Genomic DNA, 15936 nt, shown 5'->3' with positions numbered 1-15936 from the left:
CTTCTCCAAAGTACCTCTCCACCTCTCTTGGAGCCTCTTTAAGCACTGGAAAGGACACTGAGGTCTCTCCTGACCCTTTTCTTCCCATGACTGACCACCCTGAACTCACACAGCTAATACTTTGTATAGCAGGTTCTTCTAAAATGCCACCTTTGTGGGGCAGTGAAAAAGGAGTAGATGAGGTTTGTGTGCTGCAGAGGCAGATGCAGGTCCTGCTCAGCTGAAGTGTGTCTGGGGGGATGCTGTATCCACTGACCAGCAAATTCCACGAAACAAGTAGCATTTGGTACTTTTCTGGCTGTAGCATGAAATCAGTGGGAGCAAGAAAGTGTCTGTGGGCTGAGCTTCTGCGTCTTGCAATTCAAGTAGTTCAGAAGCTTTAAAGTGCAAGAAATCACATGTAATGCTTAAAGAATCCAGCTGTAATTTTGAGAGCTGAAGGAGAAAACAGTGGCTGAACGTTTATTGCACCCTCCATATGAAAGCAAGTTCTCAGAGCCTGCAAGATGCTGCTTGCAGAGTATATGAATAACAGAGCTACCTATTTTTACTGTGCACTGGCAAGTGTAGGCTCACTTCATTAGAGCAAGCAGTACAAACAAGATGTGCTAACTTGTGTGCTTTTTAAAAAAAGGCCCAATTTAACTTTCCATGCTGATTCTAAAATAAGAGAAATTAAGTCATAGAAAAATCATATGACTTCAAAAAGCATTTGACAGTTGCTTTGTCAAAAACTTTAAACTACAAGTTTCTTTAACTTAAGTTGTCTACATGTCCATTAAGAAATATTTATTATGCCAGCCTAGTTTACAAAACATCAGAGACTGCCACTTTTATAGAGTACAGATTTGTTAGTTTTGTGAAAATACACAGACAGGGAAGTGAGACTGGAGCTTAGACAAGGGAAAAAAAAGGCAAGAGAACCATGAAGCTTCTGCTTCTGGAATGCTGAAGAAATGACTATTCAAACTGGAGCTTTCCTAATGAGGAATATGGCAGAATGGGCAAAGAGAAGATTATTTGAGGTTGTGGATTGTCAGATGGGAGATGTGGAGGACATGTTAATACACGGGTTGGAAGTGAGAGTTGTTTCAGACAGGAAAAATTGGTAGGAGAGCCGTCAAGGTAGTAGCTGATACACTGTAGGTCAAACCTTTGTAGACTCTGTTGTATCATTAAAAAAGTTTAAAGAAGGAAAAAAAGGTGATGTGGGGCTAAGGAAAGGAAAGTACAAAATGAGGTAATGAAAAAAGAAGCTAAGAGAATAGGGAAAAAATAGAAATTGTTAAGAAACGCAAATGAAAAGAGGAAATCAGGGATTCAGTCATACGAGAAACAATTCATCTGGTTTCAAGAAGTGTGGATTTTCCTTTTGAAGATGGAATTCATCAGCTATCCAGATGAAGAGGATACAATTTTGTCTCATTTTCGTAATGAAATAATGAAAGTACAATCTGGGTAAAAGATGTATTTGTCAGTATTTTCTTAGAAGGGATGATGCTAATGATAAATTAGCACCATTTTTCAGAATATTTTTCACACATGTGTCAAGTAAAGTCCTGCTGGTTTGAAAGTGAATATGTATTGTGGTGGCTGGGAGTAAGGACATACAAGTCCCTGCTCCTTTCTTCTGCTCTTGGATTTGCTATAAAACTACTGTTGGGAAATGGTGCAAATCACAATTTTTAATTCAAGTTTTCTCATCTGTAGAGCAGAGATAACAATACCTACCTACCTCGCAGGAGTGTTGTGAGGTTTAATTAATGTTTGTTAAGCTCTTCAGCATTTTTGGATAAAAGTGGATAAATGAAACCTCTTGTTGTTAATAATGGGAAAACCCCAGGCAGAAGGTGTAGAATGATTTTGCGGTTGGAGGGAGGAGATAGAATAATTGCAGCTTCTTGTTTAAAGCATGTTTAAACAGAACAATTGAAAATGTTTGGTTAGAAGTTATATAGTTATTAGTTCTGTAGGAGAATCCAAGCATTTTCTTACAAATTGCTTGTAATTTGAGCACATGCTCAAATCTAATGTTTTGTTTCACTTTAGAATCGTAGAATGGTTTGGGTTATGGGGAACCTTAAAAGTGATGTAATTCCACCCCCTGCCATGGACAGGAAAACCTTTCACTATCCCAGGTTGCTCCAAGCCCCATCCAACCTGGCCTTGGACACTTCCAGTCTTGGGGCATGTTAATATAGTTTAGGACTCCTTTGGCTTTGAAAAGTTGAATGAATAATCTATTTTTCCTTTTTACTTCTATTGTAAGGTAAATTCTTTATAGTCTGCCTATATACACACAAAACCAAACCAAGTATTTCTCTGTCATCAAACACTGTGTTAAGATTTCTAGGACTGGAGTGTAGTATTTAGAGGCTGTGGGCTTTGGAATAACAAGTCAGTAGGTAGTCAGTAGGCAACAACAGTTAAGAAATACATGAATTTCTGTGTCTGCATGTGTGTGTCTGCAGTATAATTTAAGCAACCCTGTAATATGGTCAGGAGGAAATTTTTGAGAAAATCGCTGACAAAAGTAATTGAGTGAAATAGTGTTGAGTGATAAGAAAATCAGTGGGGGATTAGCCTTGTTAAACCTTGTTTCTGAAGCTTTTTTCCCTATTCAGATAGGATATAGTCAAAGTAACCATTCTAGTCGCAGTCAAAGGAAACGCTGTGTGTATTCCCCAGCACGTTTCTTAGAATCCACTGTGCCTGTAGACTCCAACTTTACAATCGTAGTGGTGTGTCAGCAACATCCCAGGTGTCATTATAAATGCCAGCAGTATGTAAGTGGTATTTGTAAATAAGCCCAAACAAGTGAAATGGTCTGTGTTAGTCAACCATTCTGCACCTTGGATACATTGAAGGCTGATGCTTGGTTGAGTAGCTAAACTAAATATCAAGTGGTGTTACACAGCTTGAAAAGAAACTCAGCTCTAAAGAGAAAAAGCAGACTTTTTTTCTAAGCCATTCTGTTAATGCCCAAGAAGATGTTTCCGTGAGTGTTAAGAAACCAACTGTCTATAGACTGTAGGAAAAATGGTTTATGGATCTCTCTTGCCCATGCTCATTCAGAGCTTCAATGGGGAGGCAGAGTGCTGCAGCTCTGAAGAGTAGCTTGAATCATCTTACATGAATATTGCTCTCTCCAAGGATATTGGCATGCAAAACAGATTCTGTTCATCTTTGGGGATGCTGAATGCACCTCACACATGGCTTCATAACCACTTTGAGATGAACAGGCAGAGCCTGGATTAGGTTCTTGTCAGTGGAAGCAAGTGTGCATGTGATCAATGCAGATAGGTGGAAATAATTCCCTTTTCTCAAAGCATTTGCTTGGTATTGCTTAATTTGGGTACCCTGTCTGGGTTTTTTTTCCACCACGTATATTTTCTGGAGGGAACTTACTCTTCCCCTTCCTGCCCTTTTCCCCCCTTCTTAATTATATTTTATCCCAGTGGTCAAAGTGGGAGAGTGGAGTGTCTTCCGGATTTATTTCTGCTTTAAATGTGGAGCTAAGTCAGCTTCATAAGCACCTTCAAGTATCTGCTGCTGACAAAGCTTTGTGGGATCAGTCTCTGCTTAAACACTAATGGGAAGATGGGATCTGAAAATATTCAGAAAGATCTGAATCATTCACTCTGTAGAAAAGCCCATGTAACACTTGGCTTCAGATCCACTTAATGAAAGTGGTTTTTGAAAATCACAGCATAAATAGATAATTGAATATAGGTTTAATATTATCTTCATAACCAAAGCACTTCCAAATAGCTAATCTAGCTTTACTCTCGTCAGTCTCTTTGTCCTGTCCCTCCATCCCTTGTCCCCAGTCCCTCTCCAGCTCTCCTGGAGCCCCTTTAGGCACTGGAAGGGGCTGTAAGGTCTCCCTGAAGCCTCCTCTTCTCCAGGTGAACATTCCCAGCTCTCCCAGCCTGGCTCCAGCCCTTGGAGCATCCCTTTGAGCTCCTTTGGATCCACTCCAATCGGTCCATGTCCTTTGTATATGAAAAATTACACCAGAAGTTTCAGCCGTAGCGTTGCTGTGATTCTGATTGCACGTAGAACATTGTTGTGAGGTAACCACTGCCTTGATTGCAGTGGTATTTCCAAACTGTCCATATGTTGTTGCTCTTCAGGCCGCCAAGAGCTGCTTATGGCTGCTGTGAGTGCTTAACTGGTGGTATTGCCAAAAATTTCCCAATGGCCAGAGTAACTGCACACCCCTGATGTCTTTAGTAGGAGTCAGAACAGATCTTTAACTTGCTGGCAAAGCCTGTGATCTTTGTGGCTTTGAAATGAAGAAGTGGGAATATTAAGCACAGACCTTGCGTGCGTGAGGTGTGAGTGGTTTTTTGCATTGCCTTTTAATGGTATTTCTGGGATTTTTATCAGCAGTGTCAGCAAGAGCACCTCCTAATAGCCAGCTAAACTTTAAATAGTTAGGATCTTCCAGTAACAACCTTGAAATAGTTTCTTCAGCTCGGAGCCTTGCGGTGAAGATGTTTCTTCTCTGCACCCCTGTAGTCATGGCCATTATAAACCATATTTGATGTTCTGGACTCCCAGTCCTGGAAGTGTTCAAGGCCAGGCTGGGTGGGGTGTGGAGCAGTCTGCTCCAGTGTCAGGTGTCCTTGTCTGTGGGGTTGGAACAAGATAACCTTTAAGGTCTCTTGAAACCCAAACTATTCTGCATTCTTAGTGTTGTGCCAGCATGTGGGAGGAGCTTCTGCAGGTTCTGTGGTGATACAAGTGGAAGTAGCTGATAAGTGGCAGCATAATTTCAGTTTTGTTGAACAGGATGTTTTATTTTGATAAGGATTTTCAGGTTTTCAAGAAAAGTTTTATGAGTGTTGCTGGTTGCTCAAGCAGAGTAAATGGTTTTCAGACTCTCTTTTTAGATAGGTGCAGAAATAATTCCCGAGCGACCCTAAAGCTGAAATCCTAAGTGAGTTGTACCTGATACATATACGTATGCCTTCATGACTTATAATGAAGTAAAATTAAAAAAAAAATCCCTGTTTTTAACTCTTTTCCTTAAAGACTACAGTGTTGATTGTGGGTTATAGCCAGATTTTCTTATGTGCAATAAAAGCCAAGTTTTTAGGGCCCAGGCTTTTTTCAGCGTGGTGATTTTAATGGCACTTTTCAGCCATCTGAGAAACTTCAAGGAAAAAATTTACATCTTGATGTCCTCTGTGAGTGTCCTTGCCTTGTTTTTTCTGTGGTAGTGCTAAAAAGGGCCACACTTGTTTCATGTCTGTTAGGGTCTCCCCCAGACATGAATATTTATTCGCTTTGCAGTATCTGTTTTGAAAACATCAGCTCAGAACCTAAACTTGTTTACAAAACAACCAAAATAACCTTCCAAAACAGATTGTTTTGTGATGCTTGTGTATCGCTTTTATTCATGGAAAACAAATATTTCCTGCAATGCTCACCATTTCAATTGGCAGATGATACCAGACATGTTTATTTAACTCGTGTCAGTGTTTTTCAGCTTTCTGCAATGTGTGTATCCATAGATACTTCCCGGTGGAGGAGGCAGACCCCTTAACTTTCTGATACTTGTGAAGTAAAATAAAATGTATGAATACACTTTCCTTCATCGCTTTAAGCCAATCCTTGAAGTGTTTTGCAGGCTTTGCAGACAAAAGGATGGAAACAAGTGACTTAAGTCATTAAATTTGCCATTCTTGGGTCAGCAGAGATGCTGGGGAACACTTGCAGCGAGCTGTCAGAAAGCATTTTGGCCAGGATCTGGAGTCTTTAATATTTCTAGAGCCCTTTCAGAGGGCTTAGTCAAAGCTTGGTAGGGAAATTATTTACAGGAAACAGGGTGCTGCACCACTTAATCAAATTGGCAACTCCCATTGTGCTGGATTTATAAATTGATGTGGGTAACACATCATCTGCATGTCAAGTTGGAAATAGGATATAAATATTGTTAACATGGAAAAATATGTTTAGTGTTGTATGAAGCCCTCATTCAATGTTGTGTGATGTTTGCTATTGAGTCTGAGAGCTTTCGAGGGGTTTCTGAAAGCTTGAACGTGGTGCTGACTGCACAGAAGTTAATGAGAGATATTTCTGCTCTCATGGCTTCATAGCATGAAACCTTGGTTTAGCTCTCTCCTGAGGTGAGAAGAGTTGGGCAAATGACAGACCAAAAAATAATTTAATCTGTTGAATTTTAGTACTTAAATATTTAAAACTGGGGACTTTTCAACCTTAAAGTTACTTAGTGAATCACAAGACCATCATACCCACAATGCTGTAGTGATCCACTACTTAAATGTTGTGTCTTATAAACAGACTGTAACTTGATCATTTATTCTCTTCCCTTGGTGAAGGATTTAATAGGTTGGCAAAATCCTCATGATCATCCTTTTATACTGCTTTAGTTGCAGGTTTTACAGTGAAAATCATGGCAGGTTCATTTGGCTCCCTATTTTCCATCATGGTTGAATTTAATTTTGAAGTAATTTTACTGACCTGTCTTGTGAGCTTTACATCACAGAATGGTTTGGGTTGGAAGAGACCTTAAAGATCATCCTGTTCCACCCCCTGCCATGGCAGGAACACCTTCCACTATCCCAGGTTGCTCCAAGTCCTGTCCAGCCTGGCCTTGGACACTGCCAGGGATCCAGGGGCAGCCACAGCTCCTCTGGGCACCCTGTGCCAGAGCCTCACCACCCTCACAGGGAAGAATTTCTTCCTCATATCCCATCTCACCCTGTCAGTGTGAATCCATTCCCCCTTGTCCTCTCACTCCATCCTTTGTCCCAAGTCCCTCTCCAGCTCTCCTGGAGCCCCTTTAGGCCCTGGAAGGAGCACTGAGGTCTCCCTGGAGCTTCTCCAGGTGAGCATCCCTAGCTCTCCCAGCCTGGCTTTAACTCCTGGTTTTAACCTCCTGGTCCTGCTGAGGACCCCGGAGCTGGATGCAGCTCTGCAGGTGACATCTCATGGGAGCAGAGGGGCAGAATCCTCTCCCTCCACCTGCTGCCCCCATGGCTTTGGATGCAGCCCAGGACAGGGGTGGCTTTTTGGCCATCTGCCCTCAGGATTGCTCCTGTGTGTGGGACCCCTCCTGGATTTCACAGCTGAACTCGATTTGACAGTAGATCTCATTCCATCCTTTCTGTGGACTCAAGGTGTGACTGAAGATGCAGATCCTTTCATCACATATTCAGAGGGATACCTTCTGACTGCAAAATAAATCTGGCTTGTGCCCACTCAAATGTTGCTGCCAAACATCTCAGGTTACCAAGCCTAATGTTTAAATTAACTCTTGCAATTCCAGCTTTTGTGCAAGAGGAGTTTAACTCCTCAATCCCAAATTCTGGCCACACAAGAGTGATTTGCTCTTCATTTAGCATTTTGCTACTTCAAATTTGCTGGGGAAAACAAACTAACTTTTTGATGTAGGGTGGTTTTATTACCTCACAGAGCAACTAATGATGGCTTCTAGCAAGTGTTTTGTCTTTTAATCAGTCAGCTAATATGAACTGTAGACTGTGACTTCCAAATAAAATTTTTTAAAATATTTGTGTGTTTTTTAAAAAAATAAATATGTATGTTCTTAAACTGACCATGAGTGCACATTGTAATTCTGACCTTACTGTACAGAAACTGCTCTGAAGCTCAGAGCGTGTGGAGCACATTTCTCATCATATTCCTAATAAATCGGAGGAATTTCAAAATGCCAGCCCATTATTACCAGACTGGGACTTTTTCTATAATAGGGATCTAGCAACTAATATGTCTCCTGTCAAGTTTAAAAATAGTGCTACATCTCCCATTACCACACCTATTAGTTCCCTCTCCTCTCGGAGATACTTTAAATCAAGGATCCTTTATCTATTTAAGCCTAATGTAAGCCTTCAGCATCATCAGCGCTATCAAATTTATGGTCATAGGTGCAGCACTGGAAATGTGGAGTCCTGTAAACTGTCTTGATCCTTCAAGTACTGTAAACATTCTGCAAATAAGTTGGATAAAGCCAACATACCATTAAACAACTTTATCAGTCTCTGTTAAATCAGTTTTCATTTTTCCAGGCTTGTGAATTACATGGCAAATGGGAACTTATAATTAACTGTTAAACCAGAATAACTAATTTTCTCTCAAATCCAATTGCAAACCTGGCATACTCTCATATGAGGTTATACTCTCATATTAGATCTGTATTTTTTTTTCTCTTTACCTTTTTAAAAAAAAATCCTGTTAGTGGTGAAAGAGCTCCTCAAAATAATGTAAAACTTTTAATGAAAATAATTATTTAATATCTACTGTTCTGCAGCATGGTCATGTCAACTTCTGTAAATCTATTTGGACCATTAAAGGGAGGAGACAGAGGAACAAACCCTATGAAAGAGTTAATTGGGTTTGCTGGTGATGGGTGATTGTGGCACCAGTTGTTTTCCTGGCAGAGCATGGCTCTGACTCTCCATCACACCTTTTCTGTGTCTTTTTCCCTTCTATTTTGCCTTTCTTTGGAAGAAAAATTTTACCCTAATTAAATATTAACAATACTTAATTTGCCTTTGTTCATGTGAACTTGTGAAAATAGTTTGCAGAGTGCCGAGTCTCCCTCCTACCCTGTCCTGAGTAGTATTTAGTCTCATGTATACAACTTAAGAGGGCAATTAGACACAAAAATGCCAAATTGTGTGTTGTAATTGCCATTCCCAATGTACTGAGGATCAGCACATCAGTCAGTGAAATTTCCCTGAAAATGTATCTTTGGAGTGCTGTGCTCCAAAGGGGGATAGAGGCTTCCCCACCGAGGCACTGTTGACTGTTGTGGTTTTGAGTTAACCATAAATGTGATGCACAGATGTCTTTCACCACTGGAAAAAAAGAATAAATTGCAATAATTTATTCAGTATAGATTAAGATCTTCAAAGATGTTGATTGAGGGTGGCTAGAAGTATAGATGCAAAGTATTTATGACAGCCTTAGACTGTGTCAGGGAAGAAGGTGAAAAGTATAGGGATTAAATTTTTTTTTGCTTTTGTGTAGCTGGAAAAAAACCAAATTTAATTTACAACAGAAAATTATGAAGGTCATTAGTGCCTTTGCCTAGATAAAATGGTGAAACAATTTAAATACTGAGTTTTAAAATGCATACACTGCATATGCATTAACAATGTTTTCCTGAGGATTTATAGCAATATTGTTAACTTAGCATTCACAGGGTAATATGCAGATTTTACAGCATGTTATTTTCTAAACACTTAAACTCCAAAAGGAGCCTTTAGTGTCTCTTGTGTCAGGGTATCTCTGGATTGATAGCCATGGGACATCTTAAAACTCCAATTCCTGCTGTTCCATCTCAGGGTTGAAAACACAGATGTAAGAACTGAACCTGGCCATCCTCACAGTTTGCTTAAGATCAAACCAATTCTTAAAAAAATTATATTGTTCACAATTCTGATTGCATCATAGAATCAGAGGGTGGTTTGGGTTGGAAGGGACCTTAAAGACCATCCAGTTCCATCCCTTTACACTCGACCAGGTTGCTCCACCCTGGCTGTGGGCACTTCCAGGAATGGGCCAGCCACAGCTTATCTGGGCAACCTGTGCCAGGGCCTTACCACTCTCACAGGGAAGAATTTCCTCCTAATTTCTAATTTAAACCTGCGTTCCTTCAATTTAAAGCCATCCCCCCTGTTCTATCTGTCATACATACCCTTGTATGTGTAGATCATAAGCACAGTAAAAATGAGATGTGGTATTTTAGTGAAACCAAAGCTGGCTGGGCAATACATGCAGGTTTCAGTCCTTGCTGCCTCCAGGTAAGGGTAGATTTTGGTGTTCTGTAGGTGTTTGCAACTCTCAGGTTGCGTGCATGGACCAGACTGTGGTTTATGGGTGTCACCAGTAAGTTAATGTTCCTGATGCTCAGCCATCCAAATACAGGTGAACGATTTTGGTTTACCACATTCTCAAAAGAAGTGGAGGATTTCTTGCTTTTTCCAGTTGATTTATACAAAAGATAAATTGCCATTCTCGCTTATGCAGTTTAGTAATGACAAACCTCAGAGCTGGTACTTTTGAGTGATGTAAATATGAGTTAAATTTTGGTCAAACCTTAAAATGTGATTGTGTTTAAGGTACAGCTTGGGGGTTTCGGTGAGTCACTGTCATGAGTGGGAGGGCAATGCAGGCTCTTTCAATCTCTGTGTATGTGTATTTACACCACCTCCCAACTTCAGGTGGGGATGGGAGGGGGAAGGGGCAGAGGAGGAAAGGTAAAGACTCTTAATAGTTCTTTGGCAAATCCCGTTTTTTTGCAATGTGGAACATGGACATTTTTTGCCTGTATCAGGCATTGCAGTGTGTTAATGTGAAATCATCAAAGGTTTTAGGTATGTTGATGTCCACAGTGCATACCTGGTGGGTTTTGCAGTGGGTTGAGTTATGAGATGCTGAACCACGTGTGCTCAGATATGGTGGTGGAATAAATTTCTCATACGTGTGGGACTGTGACGGTTAAAACAATCATTACTGAAACCATATACCTTATTTCCTGTAACTAATAGCAGATCTCTACCTGTGGAATATATTAACAATCATTCCTTTGGGTTTGGATGGTTGCTCAGCTGTTTTGTTGGACAGATATTTAAATATGGTCTGTAATTTATGTTGTCTGAGTACGTCAATGAACAGAGCTAATTATGGCTTCCTGATGTGAGCTGTGCTGATGTTTGTGAAACCACACTTCTGTATGTGAGACAGAGTGAACGTGTGTTCTTCAATAAATTGTGGAAAACGATGGGTTTTCTCTGCCTGGGTTGGTTAACAAAAATACCTAAGCTGGTGTTCACCTAGAGTTTAAAAAGAAGCCATGGTTTCTGTGGCTTGGTTGAACAGTTAATTCTCCCATGCCTTTAAAGTAAATTTTTATTTATTACTCTGTATAGTACTCAGACTTGCTTTTAAAAGGAAATTATTGGGTCAAACAGCAGTGGCCCTTTCAGGGGCTCCATCTCTTGCCATGTTTCAGTGTGGGGTAGAGCTGCAGCAAGTGACAAAAGTCCTGGATGAATGTCACTGTGAGCTGCTGGCTTTGAGACAGCACCTAATTACCCACCTACACTTCTCAGTAGTTCAATATACCTCAGTATTAGTCATGTCATTTTGACACTGTTACCGCTTGGAAGGATTTTTTGTTTTTCAGATAGTTTCTTATTAATGTGTGTCCTGAAGAATGTGCTGCTCTGCATGGTAAAGACAGAGTAGGAAATTTTCAAAGGAAAGGATCCTGCAGCTGTGTAGATGGGGTTGAGCTGTTTGAGGAACACCCAGGATTGCTGGCTCCAGAGAGGAAATACTGTAATGAGAAAGGGGAAGCAGTTCTGTTTTTCTAATATTTGTTGTTTTCTTTGAAATGGGGAAAAGAATACCTGGAGTGATTTATATTTAATTGAGGATTGCATTCCATCAGATACGGTGAATGTTCTCAGGCCATTTATCAGCTGTGTCTTTTGGAGACCTCTGAGGAGTCTATGGTACATATTTACCTTAACTTGGCTGGGTCAAGGGAAATAAAGCAAAAATAATAGCTGTTATTTTTGTATGTGAACAAAACTGGAAGTCATGTGGGTGAAATATGAGCCAAATGACTGTGTCCTACCTCCTCTGTGTCTTTCTAAGTACAAGAAATTATTAGTTATATATAATATAATTTCCTTAGCATTATCAGTGTATCTTTTAAAAACAGAAGATTTATTGACTTTTTCATTGCTCCATGTTAGTCAAGCCCTGAAGTGAATGTGACATATATTGTGCTGCCATTATCCTTTAGTAGTGTCTTATTTAGGTGGCATCTTATTTAAAAAAAAACAACAAAAAAGAATAAAATAAACCATGTAGTGCTTCTTATGTAACATTATAACATCTTTTTCTAAATTGAATTTGATGTATATTACTGGTAATGTACAGAAATCACATGACAATAGAATCCTGCAAGTGCTGGTGAGGATTTTAGTAAGCAGTGCCTAATTTTTTTTTTTTGGTGAGTGAGTTTTGTAAGAAAACCTTTGAGCTTTAGGTCGCCTCTGAAAAAAAAATGTGTCATTGCTGATTGTCACCCTCACGGGCTGCTGCCACGGGGTCTATGAGTGTTATTGTGAAGAATTACATACCAAGAGCTATCTTAACACCCACTCCACCACACATCCACGATTGCAACCCAGTTTCCCAATGTAAATAGCCAAAGGGAGTTTATTGTATGGCAATACATGTGTAATATTTGCATCATGCAGTTTCACTAATAGATCTAAAGGTAAATGCAAAATAATTAACTAAATGTCAGGGTCTTTAAGCAGGAGGAAACATGAGGACTGAGCAATCTCTTACCATCAGCATGTACAGTCATTTTCTGTCCCCGTGAGGGATGTACAGTGAAAACTGGTGCAAAATAAAACCAAAGAGCACAGTGTGGGTTCAGCTAAACCTGGTGATAAAACCAGTTTCAGAACTAGTCTGGTGAAGTGTGATTTGATCAGATGCTTCATGAACAAATTGCTTTATTACTGATACTGCTAATGATTTGTAAATTAGTTGCAAGTCTCCCCGAGTGACTGACTCAGTGGCATTTACCAACTTTTCACATACCCCCATTTTTAGGGGCTGAATTGATAAAACACTTCCCTTTAGTCCTTTGAATTAAATTTTCGGTGGCATTTGATGACAAGCATAGCATGATTAATTACAAATTGTTCTTTAGGTGAATAGTGCAGATTCTAAACCACAGCTTGTGTTTTTATAGCAGTTATTACCCTGCAGGCTCCAAAAGGGCTTTGGAGGAGAGAGTATGATTTTGGTTACATCATTGTAAATTCAGAAAACGTCAGTGATCTCAAAAGTGTGATTTTTTTGAAATTAGGTCAGTGGAAAAGAGATCAGAAGCTGCTTTGCTACCTGAAAAGAAGCAAGCTCCAAAATGGAGTGAAGTCTCTGCTTCCAGATGGCTTTCCTTTTGATTTTGCAAAGAACATATTTGTTAAAACAAGTAATTTTTTTAAAATATTATGGGGGAGTGAATAATAGAGCAAATAATAACCTGAATCCAGGCTGGATTATGGCAAGAAAGTCGGAGCATGGAATATTTTTCTCTTGGTGATTGTTCTGTAATGACCCAGAAGCTCTACATGACCATTTCATCTGGCACCATGGTGGGCCAACAACACAAAGCTACCTAAAGGTTTCTTATGTTTTGTCTCCCAATTAAATTGATTCAGAGTTTGAATTTTTGTTGCTATTTAACTGATCTTTTGATATAAGTGCACTTATAAGGCTTTTTGTTTGTTTTCTGCCCTCTGATTACAGAATATGTAATATTTTTAACCTGATGTTGAATTGAACTAAATTTCTCAGCTAAGGTTGAGATGATGATTGAGATTTTCGGGAGAGTATGTAGTTCTGTGTTGAATTCTCACTTCTTGTCACCAGAGGCTTTGGTAAGATAAGGATTACAGTCTGAAACCACTAGAAATTACAGGTCAGGAAATGAGTGTAAGGTCTTGCAATGTACAGTGTCAAACAAGAGTCCTGAGTAACTGAGTTTAGTGTCCTTCCTTCTTAGGGAATGTTGAGAAGGAAACCACCAGAGAGGTGTTTGTGGATTGTGAACATCTTTCAGGGTTTTGTTTTCAGCTCTTGTGTGTGGTGGTTTTGCTGGAAGCATGTGAAAAGCAGCTTTTGAGTACCCCAAGGGTGTGACTCATGAGGGCGATGAGCAATAGTCACCGGGTTTTCATCTGTCCCTCGCTTTGGGCAGCACGTTTTGCATCCTGTTTGCGAGCAGCTCTGTGGCTTCTCATCTCAGAGCTTCCTTGAGCCTCCTCTACTGTTCTCTTCCACCCACTTTGGAGTATTCAGAAGAAATAAGATGGTTTACGTCTCCTATTGTTGCTGTGGTGGTGATCCCAGCTCCCAGTGATGCAGGAGCACGTCTTGGGGGATGCTCCAACTGCATCTCCCCTGGCTGCTCTCTGCCTTTCAGTCACTTACCCAAATCACTGTTACTAGCAACTGTTCTGTCTGAAGAGTGTTTGACTAGCTCTTTAAGTTTCTTTGGCACCAGGAAAAGATGGGAAACATATATAAAAATGAATAAGCTGCATCCTAAGTTATGGAATAACTGATTGTATTTGGGAGTTAGTGTGTAAAGTAAAGCTGCTTTTAAATATCTGATTTAAAGAAAACCATGAACTCAAAATACAATGTGTTCCTAAGTCTTGCACATTTTGATTCATTCAAAAATTAGACAGTATGTTTTAAAGGTCAAAATAATGTAGTCATCTTAATTGCTAAGTAGCCTTTCCTGAAGTAAACTCATTAATGTAATATTGAGGATTAATTTTATAGGAAAATTAAGACACTCTAAGGCCTTGCAATATATTTCTTATTTTTCCAGTGTAATTTTCTTAAGTAATAATAATTATAATAATAATAAAATATATGTTTCTAAAGTAAAATACTTCTCTATTTTCATTTTCAGATTTCAAACAGTTCTGAAGTACTCGGAAAATGAGTGTCCTTCTCATTGAACCCTTTTATGGTGGTTCCCACAAACAGCTGATGGATCTGCTCCAGGAAGAGCTACAAGAAGATTGTGTCCTCTGCACCCTCCCAGCCAAGAAGTGGCATTGGAAGGCACGGACTTCTGCTCTTTATTTCATGCAAACAGTGCCAACAAGTTCTAATTACAGGTAACCAAGAGATTGAATAATTTCTAAGCTCAAATTGCAGAGGTGTCTTCAACCAGGTCTCTTGAGCTTAATCCTTATGTTCATGCAAGGATGTGTGTGGGAGCAATTAGAGGCTTGCAGTGGGCAACGCAGGTTTTTCTTCTTGGGGTATAACTGGGAAATTACGTTTTATTTAGAATTTCCTAGACTGTTTTTCTTCCATCTCCAGTCTGTGAGAGTCTCTCAGTATCTGGATACCTGATGTCTATACATGTATGTCTATCTCTTGTTTGAAATTTATCATGTGAGCTCAGTCATTCTGAAAGGTTTAAACTGTGCTTCGCAGATTAGGCTGAAAGATGGCACAGATGTGAACACTGCAAGCTTCCTCACTTGCCCTCCCATGTATCTGTTAGCAAGTCTGATTTATCGGTGTCCTGCTCAGGCTGACCTGGAGGATTAAGGGAGCAGTTTTATCTTAATGATGGTCCGGTTCCGTAACGTGCCAGCAACTGTGAGTGTCAATTATACATTTATGTAAGTGGCAAATTTCCATCAGCTAGAACCTGGGCTGATAAAAGCAGGCTATTTAGGTCAACAAGATAGCTATCATGTAGTGAGAATCAGTCACTCCAGAGCCAAGCTGTCTCTAAACCCAGCAGTTTTGCTTGGCCTACCTGATCAGATGAGATGTGGCGAGGTGATTGTCTGGAGCAGTGAGATAGAGCCCTGCTCAGAGCATGCACAGCACTGTGGGGGGACTGTGCACCTTCATTGGGAGAGAGTGGTCTTGCACAGGATAATTTTAGCTGCTTTTAAGCACAGAATGGGCTTCAGCAAGCCTCTGAGCACACCTGAATGATGTGCCAGCGAGTGGCAGGTCAGAAATGGGTCTGGTATTTGTTACCACGAGTGAGTAGGTGCTTCCTGAGGAAGGAATATCATTTTTCAACAGTAGATTTATGCTGTAGAAGGTTGCATTTGCTCAGTGTTACCCAGCACAATGTCTAACCCATTTTGGAACACATACTGTGTAAATGTACACCTTTCCTGTGCCTGCTTTTGGCTCCCATTTAAAACAATCTCCCACCCCAAGTCAAGTGTTATAATTAATTTTCCCCGTTTTGTCTTGTGAGAGGCATTTAACGTTGGTTTCCTCTTGCTTTCTTTTTGCAACAGTTTTGTTTTGGAGGAGTGTACATGACAAACTGTTATGTAAATTTGTCTTGTATCACAA

At 40.0% G+C, this 15936-nt stretch overlaps 1 protein-coding gene across 10 annotated transcripts in view; it reads left to right on the top strand.

The window, feature by feature from the left end:
* Nucleotides 1-15936, top strand: part of QTMAN (queuosine-tRNA mannosyltransferase) — a 197184-nt gene that overhangs the window by 37117 nt on the left and 144131 nt on the right. For 9 of the 10 annotated variants that reach the window (XR_014853547.1, XM_085067150.1, XM_085067148.1 and 6 more), the window contains one exon: nt 14510-14720. Coding sequence is in view for 8 of the 10 variants with exons in the window: in XM_085067150.1 (XP_084923276.1) it covers nt 14539-14720 (182 nt within the window). In the remaining 2 variants the exon portion in view is untranslated. Of the gene's footprint in view, nt 1-14509; nt 14721-15936 lie in introns of those variants that run through there. The other variant, XM_085067152.1, reaches the window with a different exon arrangement.

Source organism: Lichenostomus cassidix, chromosome 7 (genome assembly GCF_008360975.1).
Source record: "Lichenostomus cassidix isolate B80296 chromosome 7, HeHo_3.0, whole genome shotgun sequence".
Lineage (NCBI taxonomy): Eukaryota > Metazoa > Chordata > Aves > Passeriformes > Meliphagidae > Lichenostomus > Lichenostomus cassidix.
Note: the sequence above shows the minus strand (reverse complement) of the source record. Positions and strands in the feature narration are given on the sequence as shown.